The following is an 18,670-nucleotide window of genomic DNA, read 5'->3' on the forward strand; positions in this document are numbered from 1 at the left end:
TTTTGCTGCTTTTCTCCTCTCATTCACACTCGGGCCGACTTGTAGGAGATTCCCGGTTCGTACAATTCTTTGTGTTATTTCCTCTCTTGCCATATTCTGTCCGTCTGACCCCAAACAGCCCCGGCCGATGACAGATGATTAACGTTAAAATCCGCTCCTGCTGGATTCACTCGGGCGGAAAAGTCGAGCGGACGTGGCTAACCGTGTCAGAAACATCGGTCCTAACCTCTTTATCCCGCTGTTTTTACGTGTTAGCCTCTCGGCGCGGAACGTTGTAGCGACATGTTGTGTTTTTTTGTTTTTTTTTTGCTGAATGGGCAGCCCGCAGCGGCCGTTATTTTGTGGCCGTAAAGTCAGCGAGCGGACGGGATGTTTGGACGGAACAAACCGCTTCAGGTACGGTCGGCTAACGTGCTCTGGTGTCGAGGCAGGAAAGTGGAAAATGGGTGAGAGCAAGACGATAGAGATGCTTTTTCCAGGCTGTAACCCGCCTTGTTTTACACCAGTGAAGGACGGCGCTGAGTCACTGGCACACACAGTAACGTTTGAGGACAGTTAGCGGATTAAAACTGCCATATTACCGGGGGTTAAGACGACATACTTGTGTGTTTTTGATCTGCAGTGCGGTAGGCGTGGTTAGGGGCAGGGTGACACGGTCCGGATCCTCTTTTAGCATCCTCACATCCTTGAAGGCTCGGAATGCAATGGCCGGAGTCTGACTTGACAATTTAATTAAGATGCACAGTAAGCTGTTGTTGCAGTAGCATCGGAAGGCAGCAGCATCACAGGCCCTGTTTCATAGTTAATTCATGGAGAGTCCAGCTCTGATCCTAAATTTACTCTGACCTGTTAACAGTGTGCTGGGATATTGAGATCTTTCTGTCCCACGTTTGCAGAGAAACTGCTGACATTCTTATATATTCATGATGAACAGTGAGATCTGACCGCAGAACCCCATGTCTGCATGAATAGTGTTGCTTTACTGGGATAAATCACCAAATCAGCTTTATATTTAGATCCCAGAACCACAGATTTGTCTCAGGAGGTTTTAAGGTTTTCACAACATGTGACTTCATCTATCCTTCGTCTCCCCGTCCTTTTCCTGGACGAGGCACCACAGTGACACAATGGGGACATGTAAAGGTAAATAGCAACAGCCTCTTGTCATTTTTTTCCCCTTTTAAAAGGTCAGCAAGGGTGATTCGATTTCATGGTATTTCCTTGTAGCTGAAACTGCTCTTTGAACGGTCCAAGAGGCTCCAGCAGAAAACAAGAGATTTATAGGTTTTAAAGCAGCAACCATTCGCCAAGTAACAGAAAATTAACCAATTGGATCATCAATTACGTCATTTCTTTAAGAAGAATCTCAAACATTCTCTGTTTCTCAAATGTGAGGACTTGCTTTTGGTGTTTTGTATCCTTGTAAACTGAGTATTTTTGGGTTGTGGACTAACTTCTTTATTTAATCTATAAATTGCATTAAGTATTGTACCAATTACTCAAGCTGTTAATGCTTTTTGTATGTCTGTAAAGGCCCCAAAGAATACAATATAGAGGTGAAATGTTTGGGCCGATTCATCTATTAGTCAGTCGACAGAACAATTTGTTTTAGGTATTTTGATATATAGTTAAGTAAAAATGGTTAAAAGTATACTGGTTCCTGTTTCTTAAATGTGAACATTTACTAGTTTTCTTTGTCTTCTCTTTTGTAAAACTGAATATATCTGGATTTTGGACAGTTTAAATATGTCATCTCCAGCTTTGGGAAATTGTGATAATTAGTTTGCCGCCTTATTTCTGTAGTATTTATCCCTGTGGCTGGGCTGGAGTATTTCCCAATGAGCACACGCTGTCCAAAATAGTAGCGTAGTGTAGACTTGTCCCAGCTGATGTCAACAACCCAGTGGCTCCATTTTAACATGATCCTCTCCTGCAGACATTGTTGGAAGTCAACTCATAGCTGATTTACTGATTATATATAGCTAATCTCATAGAATGCTTAATCCCTATTGGCCTGTCTCAGCCGCTGTATAAGAAGTTATTAACTCTTCATCAAGCTACTGAGGTTTAGTTCTAATCTTTTACATTAACAGGGGATTTTCCCTTTGTCAAACTGAGCTGTGCAACTGGATTGAGGTCTGCTAACTGCAGTGTAAATGTAATTCCTGAGTTGTTCCCCTGTCAGACAACAGTGGTGATGTTTCTGCCCAGCTTTCAAGGAGACCAAACTGGGACGCCATCAAAGACAACACCAATCGTGTCTCTTAAGTCCTCAGTCAGGTGTAGACAACAGTAAGTTAACTGGTCTGTCTGTTGTGTCCTTGAATGTCTTACTGCTAGAGACAGTAATGCCAAGAATGTAAACGCAGCAAGCTGACAGGATTTATGGCCTCCTCAGCAAAAAATGCTCTCGGCTTGGAGTCACCTTCATGTTACGAGTCTTTCTTCTCCAAGTTCTGCTATTGAGGTGTCGAGTGTCTCATCCAGTACAGTCTATGAGAGTTCAACCAAAAGATTTCTGAAAATCGATGGACGAGGCTCCTGAAACAGCTGCTAAATTAATGTTCTTTTCATTTCAGAAAAAACTCCATTATTTTAGCAATGGATGACATGGCTGGCTCATGTTACTCTATACAGACATTATTTTGTCCACCCCGGTCATATCGATTAGTTAAACAGCACCACAGCCTGCAGAATGACCATGAAGTTGAATCAGCACCTCTCTAAAACAGTGTGAACAAAAACTGAACATCCATGACCGCAGGGTTTATTGTAAGACTGTGATACAGGCTCCATTAAGCTGGTGTACCTAATAAACTGGCAACTATATGTAAGTGCAAAATACTCCTTTATCCCAACACTTCTAAAAAGTGCTCTGAAAGCACAAGTCTTTATGTGTTTTGCTGAGTCACTCGTCATATTTTTGACGTTTTGTAGCTCAGTAGGAACTTTCGCTGTGTTGTTTAATGGATTGGTTGTTGGCTCTCTAAATGAAATCGTCAGAACCGGCTGTGTGTGTTGTGTTTGTGCTGCACCAGAGCTGGAGAATGTTCTGGCTTAACCCACTGAGGTAGAAAACAGATCAGGGTTGTTTAAATTTCACAAATTGTTAACGGCAGGACTGGACTGTGCGAAGCTGTGAGATGTTTTTTCATTAGCTTGTAGCTTGTTAGCTCGGTCAGTCACCTATCATTTACACTGCCGGTTCCTCGTGTTGTTTGTTACACCAGTTTAGGTGGACTGATGATCAGATAAAAGTATCAGTGTCATGCTGTTACCACCTCTTCTGCTGCCAAGTCAGATCTTAGCTCTGCTCATTCCAGTCTTTCACTTTATATTCAGGTACACACATTCACCTTTAACAAGCTGTTTATTAGCATGCATATTAGTAGTATATATATATACTATATATATATATTGTCATTATGAAGCACTTATTGATCCGTTATCCTGGATGATCATATTCTCCAGCTACTAGGACATTAACTAAGAGTTTTCCCTCAACAACCTCCTAATTGCTGCATATTGATAACAGGGAAAGAAGTTATTTCTCATGAATTCTGATCTTAAAAACATAATCCTAACCCTTAGTAATCCTAACACCCAGAATAAGACCTTATTAAGTGCTTTATAATGACTGAGAAAGAGCAAGTATTCCGCTAATGCGTGCTAATAAGCAACTAGTCAATGGCGACTGTGTGCACCTCATCATAAACTGTTACTTTCTGGCTTTATTGTTGTAACTCTGAGCTCTTAGGGGGGTGATGCTGGAGAGCACGTCAGGCAAAAGTCTTAAAGGTTTACATAAGTCTATTGCCCCAGCCAACGAGTGCTGTATTTTCTTGCTTAATCAAGTGATCATTTGGCCTATAAATGTCATAAAACATGTCCATCGCAGTTTCCTAAAGTCCAAAGTGACACCTTCGGATTCAATAAGCAGTCCAAAATCCAAGGAGATTAAATCTTCTCAAGTGTAAGACAAGGAAGAGCAGCAAGTGTTCACTTTGGAGAGGATGGAACCTTGAAAAATGACTTAAAGATTATTTGATTATCAAAACTGTTTCTGATTAATCAGGTGAACTATTAATCATTGCAGCTCTGCAAAATATCGCTTTTTTTCGTCGAGTAATACAGACTTCTGTTAGTGTGGCTGTGCCTTCTCACCAGTGGATGCCATTAACTGTGGCACTCTGTGCATGCAGGGCTGAATCTAATGTTGCATCTATTATAAGTCACAGAGGTTAAAGTATTCACTGAATACCTCAAATCTAATGCAAATGTTAAACGAATATTGAGAGTGTATATCCTTTGCATCCAACAGAAGGTCACATTTATGACAAAACATATCAATAATTTTGTTTGTTTGATCTGTAACCCCTCAGCAGAGGTGTCTCATTTGAGTGGCCGGACCAGCTACATGGGATCATGTTACAGTAGCTGGGTTTGTGTGTGACAGCTGTCAGCCCCACAGCCAAGTACAGGGGTCGCATCATATACAGCCGGCCTGCTCGGGATGGGCCCTGACGTGTCAAAATTCGCAGACCATTTCCATCCATGTAGCCTCCATAAGCCCCCAGGGGGGTTATGGGTGTGGGGGCAGGGGTTGCAGGGATGGGCCCAGCTGTGGTGTACTCCGGCTAATGGCACTCAGCACAGATGGCAGTCCCTCATCCTCCACTGAGTGAGTGTGTGACTATGTGTGCACACAGGCCACTTTCCAACAGTGTGTATTACAATCACAAATGGACCTTAAAATGGGAGTCTGCATGCAGGGGCCGGCAGCACAGCCTTTAGTGTCAGTGATCAATTATGTAATGTAGATGCATACTGATAAACCTCTGCTGAGCTTCTAGCGGGGACATGAATATCCACTGCAGTGGGTTGTCTCATCAGTCGCATTTGATATTTGATTAAATTGGTTTGTTTGATGACAGACGGCAGGTTTGATTAACTGTGGGTTAGTTTGATTTATGTTGGAAAGAAGAAATGTCCGTGCAGTATTAATGATGTGATTGTTCTTCTGAGAAAAGTTTGTTTGTGGAAGAAGACATGTAGATTGATGGTTTCGGTTTTGTCCTCTATTGAAGACAGATCGCTGAGGAAATCAGTTTTTATCTGCAAGGAAAACAGCATGCTTTCCATCAGGTGACAGCTGAGTGAAAAGCTGTTTTTAATGTGCAAATTTTGGAGATAAATTTGATGACTTCTTTGACGGTGCTCATGGTTGCTTTGCGTTTTCAGTAGCATGCACAGCTTCCTGTTAGGGTTCCATTTTGTACCTGGCTAAATACTGGAATTCATTACGCTCTTATGCTCTGTCGGTCCACAAAGGGTTACCCAATCTTTTGCCAGCAGTTTTCACCCAAGGAGGATATCTTTTGGCTCAAGTGTGTGTGTGTTTGAAGGTGTGTGTTTGTGTTCATGCTAATTGGCTAAAAGGGGGTGTGGAAATAGGAGTGGCCCTTTGTGAAAAAAGCTTGTTTATTTGTAAAAAGACAATGGAAAAATGAGAAGCCACTGCATGTAGCATGTTCTCATTTTTCGGCTGTAGGTTCAGGTTGTGTACGTCATTTAGGCTGCCTTTAAGAGCTGTAGTGTGTCTGCCTTCTCAGCCAACAAAAGGTGATCAGACATCATTGAGCTGCTTTCATTTTTTAGTCTTTAGTTACTTGCAAATGTTTTAAATGTAGATCTCATTCGGGTTTGGACAGGTTTCATATTTGATAAAAGGATTCAGTAAAATGCTTTTGAACCTCCTCCGAGCTTCCCGCGAGTCTGAGGACCGTCCTGGTAAAACCTTACAAACACCAGCTGTTGTGACAGCAAATGTAGAAGCTTTCATGACCTGAGAGGTTGACTCTGTCTTGTGCAAAGATGAATAAGCAATACAGCAGCAAAGCACGTGTTCCAGATGATTAGATTTAAAAGACTCTGTCTGAAGATGAGTCGTATACTCAATATGATTAAGCTATATTGGTGCAGTCCTGTATACTAGCAGTAATCCAGGGTACTAAATGAGTTGTGAATACAGCTTTCTGAATGCATAATGTATGTGCCAGTCCATGGTGAGGGCCACACACAAGGCCACTGTGTAGGCTGTTGTGTGGCCCTGTGAAGAGTGCCTGTCACCAGTGACTGAACGTATTCTTCCTCCATTTCTATGGTGCAAAGATGTTCCTTTCCTCCCCTCCTACCATAGTTCCTGTTTCATAGCAGGGTTAAGGGAAGCAAAGGTTAGCTGTGCGGCCATCATCTGTCAGCTGATTACTGAGCCGCTCCTCAACACATGACACAACAAAGCGGCAGAGAGGTTTGACAGGATTCTGGTTGCGTTTGCCTCAGTGGCCTTTTTGGGGTTAGTCATCCTCCCGTCGGCCATATGCCCTTTGAAAAGCCAGAGTTGGACTTTCTTTGAATCTTTAGAGTTCATCAGCTAAAATTATTGAAGTTGGAACATTAGGAAGAGTTCGATCAGCATGTTGCGTTCAGTGACCCTTGATTCTCCTGACTTCTATGAAGGCAGAAACAACAGAAGACTCAAGTGTTAAGACTCATTTCCAAGTCTAGATTTACTGCTGTTTTGAGTGAACATCATTCTGATCCATTTAAACACCAACAACTCTGTTCTGAAGTGATTTTTGTAACTTGGCAGAGCTTGATTTGGCTTTATATTGTAATCCTATTTTAAGTAATTCCACTGGGATTTAAACCCACAGCTCATTAGCAAAGATGAATTACCCTTTGGCGTTACTTTAGAACTGCATCATTCTGCATTATAGTAAGCAGTAATACCAAATGATATCGAATCAAGACATTGTTTTCGTTTAAGGAGTCTACGCACCGAGAATTACAACCATGAGGCTTCATCAGCGATAATAAACATTGATTTCAGTTCAGTATTTTGAAGTAATGCATCTGTCAAAGAGTGGAAGATGAACAAAACAGCACAAAGGCATGATGTGGGCATGGACTCCAGCTGTTAATAATCCAGCTGTGTGCCTGCCAGTGCTGTTCACAGCAGGACACATGGAGTTTGGCGTATGGGCCAAATTCAGTCCTCGAAAAAGCCTTCATGGATGGAAGTTTTCTAACTGAGGCGGGTTTATTGTTAGAAATTGTAAAATATCTAGACCCACCCCCCAAAAAAGCAAACTCTTGCTTGTGGCGTTTCAAAATAATCAGTAGTTTTATTTTTGTTTTGTAGCGCTTTCACAGGCTTGGCTCGCCATTGTAATTGCTGCAGTTTTTCATTCATCATGTCAAAAGTTTTGGGGATCGCCTCAGCCCACAGTGTTGCTTTTGTTGATCCAGAGGCTGCCGACCCCGACCACTGCTGGAAGTCAGAGATCCTCCCACCCCGGAGTAAACACGGCCCTATAAATAGAGCTCAGGGAGAAGCAGGCCAACAGCAGAATGACAGGCATCCGTATGACAAACCCCACACTCGCTGCAGCGGAGGCCCAATGTTGCTGTCCCGCCCGCACACACGCCCTCCAAACCCCTCATCCCAATGTCAAAGCCTGTGGGTACGCTTAGCACAGGGGCCCCCAGTGCGATCCGTCCTATCTGTCATCTCTGTTTTGCAGAGCTGACCATTAGATGTTTCCTCTCATTACCCATTTTCAGGCCCTTGGGACCCCATCTGTCGTTGGTATGCTGCTATTCACAGAGGGAGAAGGTCATGCTTTGAAAGACATGTACTGGTGCACTTCAGATACTTGGGATGGTTGTGTGGGGGGGGGGGGGGGCATTGAGAAAAATGCTTGTTATTTTTCATTAATGATTAACTTTTTATCTTAATTGTTTTCGAAAAAATACCTGTAACACTTATTCAGGTGATTTTTTTTTTTTTTTTTAACACAAACGCTGAATATTGTTTGGTTGCAGCTTCTTCACTGTGAGGACTTTCTGCTTTTCTCTGATTTTGTCTCAGTAAACTGAACATATTTGGATTTTGGACTGTTGGTCAGACAAAGAAAGAAATCTGTAGACGTCACCTTGGACTTTAGAAAACATTAATGGACATTTTTCATTACTGTATATTTATGTTAGAGACTAAATGGTTGATCAGTTAATTGCAACATGAAAATTAAAGTGATAAATATCTTTTGTAAGTTCCCAGAGTCCATTCAATTAAAGTTAAGAGGTGTCTGAATTCTTCCAGATATGACGATGAGAATGAGAGTAGGGCTGCAACAGTCAGTGAAGCACTCGATCAGTCAATCGTCAGAAAATGGATCTGCAACCATTTTATAATTGAAGCTGTATTTTGGCAATTTTTCTAAAAAAAATACACAGAACATTTGTTAATTCCTGCTCCTCTTTCATTTCATAGCAGTTTAAACTGAATATATTTGGGTTTTGGACAAATTCTTTTCCTATTTTCTGATATTTTACAGACATTTTCAGACAATGAAAATAATCCTGAGCTTCAGCCCTATACGAGAGTGTTGTGAACCAGTTTATGTGAAAAGACATTACGGTATATTGTATAATATATTGTGGATGTCAGGGCACCAGCAGTCGAAGCACTTTCCATTATCAGCTACTGACACTCTGGAGATTACTGAGAACGGGCCTTGAGTGCACCTCAGCCACTTACATTAATTTCTCTTTTTATTCTGCTGTCAAACAACGTCCACATCTCTGCATTTGCATCAGAGCAGGAGCTCATCATTACCCACGGCTGAAAAGCGACACTAGATCAATTCATAACAAGTCAGCTGACTCGTCTCCTTTTCCCCTCCTCTTTTCCTCCAGCGTGATTTACCATGACGACCGAATCAGGCGCAGACTCGGAGGCCAAGCAGCCGCAGGAGAACAAGGAGACGCAGAAGGGGAAAGCTAAAGCGGCCGAACCCACCTCGCCTCAGAACCAACCGGAGCAGCTTCCCGCCGCCGCCGGACACAGCACCCCGGCCAGGAAAGAACAGGTCAGCCTCTTCATAACCACAGACACAAAAGGAAGATCCAGCCAGATGCCATTGAAAGTTTGGGTTCAATTGAAATCATTTTCCTTTTGACATACTTTTCTGTATTTTACCACACTCGTACAGAGCACTTTAATAAGTCTAGGGTGGTTTTTATGGTATAAACAACGTACATATCTCTTTAGATCAGGCTTGAATTTGAGAAAACATTACACACCATTCATCCCACTCCTGAATGAATTGTGCCTTTGTGTGGAAAAATGGAAATGAACGGAAAAAAAATACTGATGACGTGACCTCAGTGTTCTCAATGGTGGATACAGTCCTGTAAACATGTCTTTCAGTCAGCGCTCCGTGCTTTTATTTTGGAAATGTGGTGAGACACAGGTTGAGAAAGCCTGACAAAGTGTGGAAGTTTTCATTCCATCATTCCGTCAGCTGAGTGTTCTAATTAGCATAACTTCACACAGCTGTGGGAAGAGTGAACAGAGATCTGTGGTTTAGGGTGATGAGGTGAACACTAATAAACTGGCCTGCAGCCATTTGATCAGTCTGGCGACAGAAAATTCATCGTCAACAATTTTCATAATCAGATAATCGTTAAAGCAGTTTATCAAGAATAAGCAAGCTTTGCTTTTCTTTGTTTTATGTCATTGTTGGACTGTCGATCGGACAATTTCAATTATTCGATGGCGTCACTTTGGGCTGCGACTGCGAGACGTTTCCAGAGGAAGTCTAAAGTGGAACACCGTCCTCCCAGCAAACTATTGTAATATGTTGACGTTAGCTAGAAGAGACTGCATGCAGAGGCAGTAACAGAGGCTTTGCTCTGTGTTGTAAAAGGACATGCGATAAGGCCAAAAGCGTCTATCAGGGTGTATGTGATTTTATACCATACTTGACATTTGATTTGTATCTTCCATACAAACAGCGCTGCCATCCTGAATATATCGCAGAGACATTAAAGCTATTTTCTCATATGAACTCGGGACAGTGTCCACAGAATCAGGTCTGGATATTGTCCAGAATGGTTCTTTCACACGTAGCATATTTGTCCGTGTCAAACTTGTTCTCACTTCCTGGAAACACTCCGCCTGGTTTAGGTGATGGGTGGCTCCGGGGCAGAGCGTGCAGGAGGAGGAGGAGGACTCATCCGTTGTGATGACTGTTTTTACCTTGATACTGCGTGTATTTGGATGCATTCACAATGTCAACAGAAGAGCGGAAAGCAGTTTACATGCAAGCAGAGAAGAGTCTGAAGCAGCTACACTCCGTGATGTCATCAGAACGCCCACTCGCTGTGTAGCGGGGCAGCAGTGTATACACTGTGAATGACTGTGTGTAAATACAGCTTAAAGTTGCGCCCACGGTAGAATGGAAAGTATTAGCAAATCTCCACCAATGGGCACATTTCCAACATCACACAGTAAATACTGTCACAACACCCAACCGAAGACATGATACCTATAAGTGTGATCAACTGTGAGGGATTTCATGACCTACTGAACCAGGATGTTGAGTCACCTGCAGAGGTGCAGATGAGAAAGATGAGCTTAAGGCGCAGTTACTTTCAGCCAATAAGGTGGCTCTGACGGCCGACTGATGGACTGCACTAACTGCAGAGAGTTGCATCATAATTTCATGCCACTACATCGACAAAGACTAGCAGACGTGCATTTTCTATCTTATTAATGATTAATCAATTATTGACTGTTGACGTATTCAACGATTGGTTCAGGAAGATGCATGAAATGTGCAGCCCTATAAATAACCAAATGTCGGTAATGTTCTGGGAAAGCCTGGAATGGTCCATTGACCCGCTTCCAGTGATGAAGACTGTCTTGAAAAACCTCCAGTTCAGGGTTTTAAAACCAGCAGTCTGTGTTCAGAAGCAGAGCGTAGCGTGCAGCCTGTAGATTTTATGTCAAAGGCAGCACAAGTAGCTTCTAATGTTATCTGAACGCTAAGTGCTCGTCTGCAGATTTTGGTCCAGGCAACCTTCTGGGCTCACTATCTAATCGATCTACAGATTGAATTTCCAGTGCTTCCAAACTGCAGGGGGACTGTCTCAGGCTAAAAGCACAGTCTGGCTTTTTCTCTGATTTACTAGCTGAAAGAAAAACAGTGCGACGAGCTGTACATGCAAACAGACCTGGCCTTTAGTATGTGGCAGAACACCAAATCTTTGGCAGTCACACATTTGTTACAGATATAGCTTGAAGCCACATCACCAGTAGTCTGTCCATGGCTGCAACCGAGAGGGCAGGAAATAATTTCATGATCCAAATGAAAAAACGTTGTCAGAGATTCGACTGATGTTCACTCTGTGCAGGTTCTCAGACCACATTAGGTTTAGGATTAGCTCTGAGCCGCCCTGTCTTATCATTTTTACATTGACGTGACATTTTAGGCATATAGCTGATGGTCTTCTCTGAGACTTCAGAAACAGATCCACTCTGGATTAACTTCAAATTTGTAGATTTGTCATTTACAAGCTGCCAGTATTAAGAAGTCAGAAGGTCAAAGTCACCGCAGCCAGATGTGGACCTGCAGAAACAGCTCGGCCGTCAGAGCGTTTCACTGCAGTTAGAGCACGCTCACATCTCCACTCAACCAATAGTGTGACTTTTATCATGATGTGGGCAAATGTAAGTATGGGAATGGAGCGTTTGATGAGGAGAAGAAATAGAGCATGAGTTTACACATGAATCATAATGGGCTGTAATGAGGGAGAAGCAGGGCGAGGTGATGGATGGATTCATTATGTCCTGGGCGATGTCGCGAAAAATCATAGCAAAATGTATTATTTTAATATTAGCTAGCAAATGATGATGCGTGCATTTACAGAAATTTATGAACAGGAGAGACTTTGCCATGCTGTGTATACTGAAGTAAATCTGATTAATGGCTCTCATTGCCTTATCACAATATTTGATTCACAGGCGTGAAGTACAGTTGCTTTGTTTTTTTTATCCTTTTTTCTTTTTTATGTTTTCCAGATAACGTCTATATCAAGCTAACATCTGCATGCTATTATGTTCACAGTTACAATGCTAACAAGTGAATGTTTAGCAGCCCTTATCTTAATTTTTTCACCTCCTTAGTTTAGCTTGTTAGCGCTGAACTCAAAGCACAGCTGAAGCTGCTGAGAATATTGTTAGTTGTGCGGGTGATTGATCATATATACATAATGACCAGATGATGGCACTAGAGGAAAGGTAACGAGATCAGAGTTATTACAGCTCATCCACTGGGGACCATGAATATCCGTGCAAAATGTAATGGCAGTCCATGCAGTAGTTATTGAGGTAGCGGACCAACCAACAGTGTTGAGCCTCGAACATGGCTAACAGCGATTTTAAAAATGTGTCATCTCCTTGCAGCACTTAAGGTGTTGCCTATTAAGCGGATCCGTGGCTTTAAATCTTGACTAGATTAAACGGCCCTCATCGTGTCACACTGAGGATGATGGATGTTGCTCTGCCATTGTCGGAGCAGTGTGAATTGGCAGGAACAAAGCCGAGAGAAATCACAGCACTCTGACACTACGCTGTCAGTCCTGCCTGTGAGACACATGCTCAGGCTGGGACGTTTCTCTGGTCCAGCAGGGTGAACGTATGAATGAAGCGGTCTGTGGTGCCTATTCCTGTCAGCCACAAGTCATCCGTGAGTGCTTGAAATCCATCCTTTATGTCTTGATACTAAAGTAAATCAAATCTAAATTCGGCTGTCGCTTTAATTCTCATGCTCTCTAAAGGTGAAAGTAATTTCCTTGTCTTGTTACTCACTACATCTCAAGGGGTCCACAGGGAGAACTGGTCCGCATGAGCTCCATTAGATGGGTACAATGCGATGGATATAGCCTGAGGAGCAAGATAAGAAATTTTCAATATGAAAATAAAAAGAGGCATTAAATCCACTTTGTGTGTGAGTAGGAAGGAAAAATGTCTGGGAGCCAAAGGCCTCTTTTTCAGCATGAAGTCAGTCAGGAAGGGCTTTGTTTTCAGCCAAGTGGAAAATTGGATTTTCTCTGTTTAAGACAAAATGGCAGTACACCTCCAGCTCTTCTCAGTGGGACCTGATTACATTCACTCAGGGTCCAGGTCTCTATTTTTAGGGTTTGAACATGTGACAGAATGGCTGGTTTTGTCAAAGATGACTCCATGAAGAAACTGACATTTAGGGAGGAAGATGAGGAGCAGGAGGTATTTCTTGCTTCCGGCCTGTGAACTTTTTCAACTCCAAGCCGTTCATAGTCCAGGGCGACAAGCATGTGGAAAACTGCGATTAAACATCTAAATTAATTTGTTTTCCTCCTCTCAGGAGCAGCAGGAGGAGGACCAGGTATCCCACAGGTCATCCACCAGCCGTCTGTCCAGGTCTCCTTTGAGAGGAGTGAAGAAGGTGAAGATCATGCAGTGCAAAGTCACCCTGCTGGACGGCTCCGACTACACAGTCAGCGTGGAGGTGAGAGGCTGCGGGTGGTGCAGTTGTAGCACGTAACATCTGAACGTCAGTCACTCAGATCAACACTCATTTTGAGATCATATGAGCTTCCAGCAGCTTCTCCACTGCTTGGCTCATTAATCTGAAGGAGATGTGACCCACATGGCAGCAGTTTAAGACCAAAGGCACAAAGAAAGGAAAAGATCTCAGGGTGTATTTAAAGGGATGAAAGCAGCGTTAGTTTCAGTCTAAAGCGATGTGTAAGTGTTTTCACTTTAGCTGTTTGAAATGATGCTGCTGCTCGATCACGTGGCCTTTCAGCATTGCAGCAGCACTAATGATATTAGCATCAGTATGTAATGACTATAATTAGACCAGGACTTTAGAGCAAGTATTCTTCAGTTAATTTACTGATTGTAAGTGAAGATGTTTTCATGATTTTTCTTTCTTAATGACATAATAGTGTACCTTTATTTAGATGTTGTATTTGTTGGTTTGTTTACGGGCAAAAGATTAAGTTATCCGTTATCCACAGGATTATTGTGTATATGGGACATCTGGCTGAAGCACAATTTACAGCTTCACATGTCCCTGATTAGACTCTTCATTTAATGTTAACGCAGTGTGGAGGCACGTTTGTCTGCAGCTGTTTTACTCAGATTATGGTTTTACTTCACAGGTTGGTGGAAAAATTCACTCACAGTGCAGCATAAGATGCTGTTTAAGCCTCGTCTTCAAATGATTAAAAGGAATTAATAAGATTTCATTGGTACCAGTGCCACTATCGATTCTGCTTATTGGTATCATTCTTTATGGATTCCCTCAGATTTCCACCAGCGTAGCAGCAGGAGTTTGACATCATTTTTTTTTTTGCAACTGTTAGACAAACATGCTGACAGAGATAACAGGCATCAATAAGCTCGCAGGTAAACGATTCCAATGGATCGGACAGACGACAGAAACATTGATCGCTGCTTTAAGTAAGACCAAAGTGTGTCATTGTCATAAGGAGCTGAGTAACTAATGCCGTTTGCCTCCTGCTGTACCCTGGACGTCTCCGTGTATTAGTCTTTGGACACTTGGCCTGTTGTATTGGAACAGAAATAAACTCATCTGCTTTGACAGCCCTTCTTAGAAGCAGGGATTTCATGGATTTCACTGCACATTTGCATCGTGTCAAATTGCTTTGTGGGATTCGTTTTCCCTCCAAAGCTTCTCTGTGTAGTTTTCGGAGAAAAAAACAGCCTTCATACGACGGTTCTTAAATGTTTAGTTCTTCAAAGATCATCCGCACTCTAGAAATAAACCCTATGAGGAAAGGAGAGCCAACAATCAGCGAAAAACACGTGCCTTTGTGTTGTAAATGTGAAGCTCGCAGTACCGCTAACCCAGCAGTCTGGCTTTTATCATAATGTGGAAAAATTAAATATGGAAATGGGATTTTTTTGTGCAGAGAAGAAATAGAGCATGAGTTGGTTGTTAATCATAATGGGTTCGAATGAGAGAGAAGGAGGGAGAGGTGGTGGATGGAGTCATCATTTTCTGGACCGGACAATGTAGCAAAAGAATATCAAAAATTCAGTGCTTTGAATGTGATTGACCATGATAGAGTTGTATCACCGTCGAGTGGCAGTCGGGATAAAGCTGTCGTGTCTTTTAAGTCTCGTAAGGTTGTGGTGGATTTCACTGCACGTTTGCTTTATTATCGCCTTGAGTTGCTTTGAAAGGTTAGTTTTTTTCCCCTAAAGCTGTCCTCTGTAGCCTCAAGTGGAACAATTACTCTGATTATCTATAGTTTGTAAGTTCCCAGCATTCAGAAATAACCCCGCTCATGCAACCAAAGCCCGCAATCAGTCAAGGAAAATCTGAGTGTCTGAGCTGCAGCACATAATGGCTTCTTTCTGCCATCAACAGTCGTTCTTCTTCTCGGAACATCATGAATTCAGCAGTAAATCTGAATAGAGAACTTGTTTGACATTTCGCTCTTCACAGTCGAAAGTTGAGCCTCCTTTCAAGTCTTTCAACTTTGTACGTTTCCATAATGTATGGGCAGGCTGAGCAGAGTACCAGACCCCCCCCCCCCCCCCCAGATCTCCTCTGAGCAGATTCCTCCCCACCAGGGGGTTAGACAGAGGGATTAGCCGACTGTTTTGGTGGTGGTGGTGGTGAGGTGAAGGCTTGTGACCGTGAAATGGGACATTTGTTGGAGGGAATCAGTGTCATTGACTCTGTGTGTTGGCATGATTACTGGATGTCCCGCTGTGGTCGAGGACGGATTCTTAAGGACGGTGATCTGGAAATGTGGATCAGTCTAGACTTCTCGCCCTTGAGACGGACACAGAAAGGGTTTCTGCACTGCTGATGATTTAGATGCACTCGTGCTCTCAAAGAAGCGAAATACCTGCGCAGAATTTTAACTATAAAATGCTTAAAGGTCCTTTATCTGAATGTAAAATAAAAGGATGGTCCCAACCAGAAAAATCAAGGCACTGGACTGAAGCCTGCTTTCACTCAGTGGACAGGTATTTTAAAGGGGCACGGCGTCAATTTACAGATGTGCTGCACTCCTTGCAACCTGACACTTAGTCCCTGATGTGAATTATGCTCCAAAAAACTGGATACTGCATCTCCCGGAACGCAGCTTGCATAGTGTCCTTCTTCACTCTCCTGCCTTGTGAATGTTCATGTCTTTTAAACTCTATGCAATGATTTTTAAATGCCCAGGACCTGTATCATCATCAGCACTTTGTTTCTGACTTAAAGTCCCTCCAGAACAGGCAGTGGTGCTCCATATGACAGGTAAACTGATTTTAATGGGGACGATTGGTGGGCTGCCCCTTTAATGGATCAGACAGCACCAGATAGTAACTTAACAAGTATGATCAGATGAAAAACACACAAATGCTCATTTTTCATCCAAGAGACTATACTAGATTACTATAACTGTACTCGACTAGATTAATATGAGCAGAAAATATGTAATTTGCCTTTTGAGCGCCGTGAAGCACATACTCTCATTTCCTAATTATCTTTCATTCTATTGGGAACCTTTGAGAGCGATATGATGCATCTCAGCGGGTTTATCCTGATATAATAAATGCTACTAATCTGACTAATCTCTGGTGGTGAGTAACTCGTACAAGAACACACTGAAGAAATGTAAACATCACTGTTTACCGTGTGTATTTATATCCGCGTGGAGTATTGAGTAAACCGTATCCCATCTGTTTGCCTGCCCGATCCTGCCCCCTCCTGCTGGGACGGCCTGGACTGAGACTGACCTGGCACAAGTGTGGCCCCACCTCACGTTGACCCAGCACCAAACGGAGGAGGAATGCTTTGAGCTGACGTGGGATTAGAGTGCATTAGAGGGGGTGTGAGCAGAAGGAAGCAGTCCAGAAAGTCTGAGAAGTGTTTCCTCTGCATCTGTGCATGAGGCATCTCTCTAGATTTCTGCTCAGCCAAAACAAGCACTTGGAGGTCATAACCTCGGGCAGTGATGGACATTTTTTTTTTACTGTTTTCTGACATTTTCTGAAATGAAATAGAGCTGAATCAATTAATCGATTAGTCGTCAACTATTTGAATCAATCCATAACAATTTTGAGATTCGGTTTGAGAAATTTCTTAAGAAGAAAAAGTCAAAATTCTTTGATTCCAGCTTAAATATCTTTGGGTTGTGGACAAAACAAGACATTTGGCGTCATGTTGAGATTTGGGGAAAGCTGCAGTAATTCAAAGAGCACCTGCGCACTGGAATCACAGCTCCCTTTAACTTTATTAGCAAACCTTTCATCCTGCCACAGGTCTTCCTCAGTCCATTTATATTAATGTCACAAGGATATCCTGTTATGTGAATGTGATTTCTGAACAGAACATGAGATTAAGTGCAGGCGTACTCACCGCACAGCGCTGTGTGAGCAGCAGTCTCTCATCTGCTCTGCACAAGGTCACAGAACCAGGAACCTTTTTCTAAAGAGCACTGATGCAAAATCAAGCTGTGCTAATTGTTGCAGCAGGTGAGTCACACCTGGCCGACGCTGGTATTTGGACAATAGTCGCAATCACAGGAACAACATCTTCACATGTATTTTACAGAGTGGTTACACAAACACCGCGACTGAAGAGGTTTCTTTTAAAAAAGCATCACAGCGAACAGCAAGAGGCGACAAAAAGATGCTAATTTGTCGCTTGCTTACCAGAGGAGTTGTCACAGCAACCAGAGAGGCACAATCACGAGCAGTCAGATGGACGTGGATGAAGCACAGCAGACACACACCAGGTCAGATTATGGTGTCGGACACAGAGATACAATTGAGGTCAGAGGATCCTCGGATAACTGCCAGGGAGTCCTCGTGCCCCTCCCAATCCCATCTGAAACCGGCCCAGAATGTCAAGATTTGACATTTTTATCCCCCTGACCTTGTAGTTTTCCAGCTCAACTCAATTTCCTCCTGTGGGAAAACTGTCCGCGCTAATCGCTTCCTATCATTTTCTTTGACACAGAACTGCCGAACCTCCTCCACATCGCTGCAGAGGGTGTTATGTCTCAGCGGAGGGGGACGAAAATCCCACATCTCACTGTGTTGGAAGTTATAAATCACAGGCCTATTTTTGAAATTCCCTCTAGTTTTATTTTGCCTCTAAAGGACGTGACAATGCAGGCTAAATGTTGTCTTTAATCAGAACAGTCGGTTGTTCAAGGAAATTTTTTTTAGCAAGAAGCCAAAAACTCTCTGGTTTCTGTTTCTTCACAGTGAGGACTTGCTGTTTTTCTCTGGATTTCGGAACATCTGATATGAAGGACATTTTTCTCTGCTTTCTGACATTTTATAGACCAATTGATTAATTGAGGAAGTGGTCTGCAGATGTAAGGATAATGGAATATAATCATTAGTTGCAGCCCTGCTTTTAATACATATTTCGGTGGTTTGGTCGTATCTCCAAACTCACTGCAGCGGCTGGCGCTGTTGTTTGCTTTCTAAAATTACATGATAATATCTTGAAATTGATCAAGATGGATGGGTTTTTTTTTCTAATCTGAGACCAATTTTCTGTCCAATTTCCTTCTGTTTTCTTTCCCCTAAACAACCTCAGGGAAGACAGGATAGAAGCCAGATCAGTCATCTGTGAACATGTCCTGTCTTTGTCAAAGCTCGTCTGTCTAAACAGTTGACAGATCACCTTTTCTGTCAGTGTGTGTGGAGGTTGGAGGTCTGCCATGTCATATCGTATCATTCACAATAATATAGGTGTGATTTTTAATAGGATAAAAACAATCATATCCCACACAG

The 18,670-nt window shown here is 42.6% G+C and overlaps 1 protein-coding gene across 19 annotated transcripts in view; it reads left to right on the forward strand.

The window, feature by feature from the left end:
• Positions 1-18,670, forward strand: part of epb41l3b (erythrocyte membrane protein band 4.1-like 3b) — a 54,367-nt gene that overhangs the window by 10,953 nt on the left and 24,744 nt on the right. For 17 of the 19 annotated variants that reach the window (XM_076744205.1, XM_076744203.1, XM_076744208.1 and 14 more), the window contains exons 2-3: positions 8,761-8,933; positions 13,254-13,397. In XM_076744205.1, coding sequence (XP_076600320.1) covers positions 8,772-8,933; positions 13,254-13,397 — 306 coding nt within the window. In that variant the 5' untranslated portion in view covers positions 8,761-8,771. Of the gene's footprint in view, positions 1-268; positions 397-8,760; positions 8,934-13,253; positions 13,398-18,670 lie in introns of those variants that run through there. The other 2 variants (XM_076744204.1, XM_076744211.1) reach the window with 2 other exon arrangements.

Source organism: Chaetodon auriga, chromosome 12 (assembly GCF_051107435.1).
Source record: "Chaetodon auriga isolate fChaAug3 chromosome 12, fChaAug3.hap1, whole genome shotgun sequence".
In the NCBI taxonomy this organism is placed as follows: Eukaryota; Metazoa; Chordata; class Actinopteri; order Chaetodontiformes; family Chaetodontidae; genus Chaetodon; species Chaetodon auriga.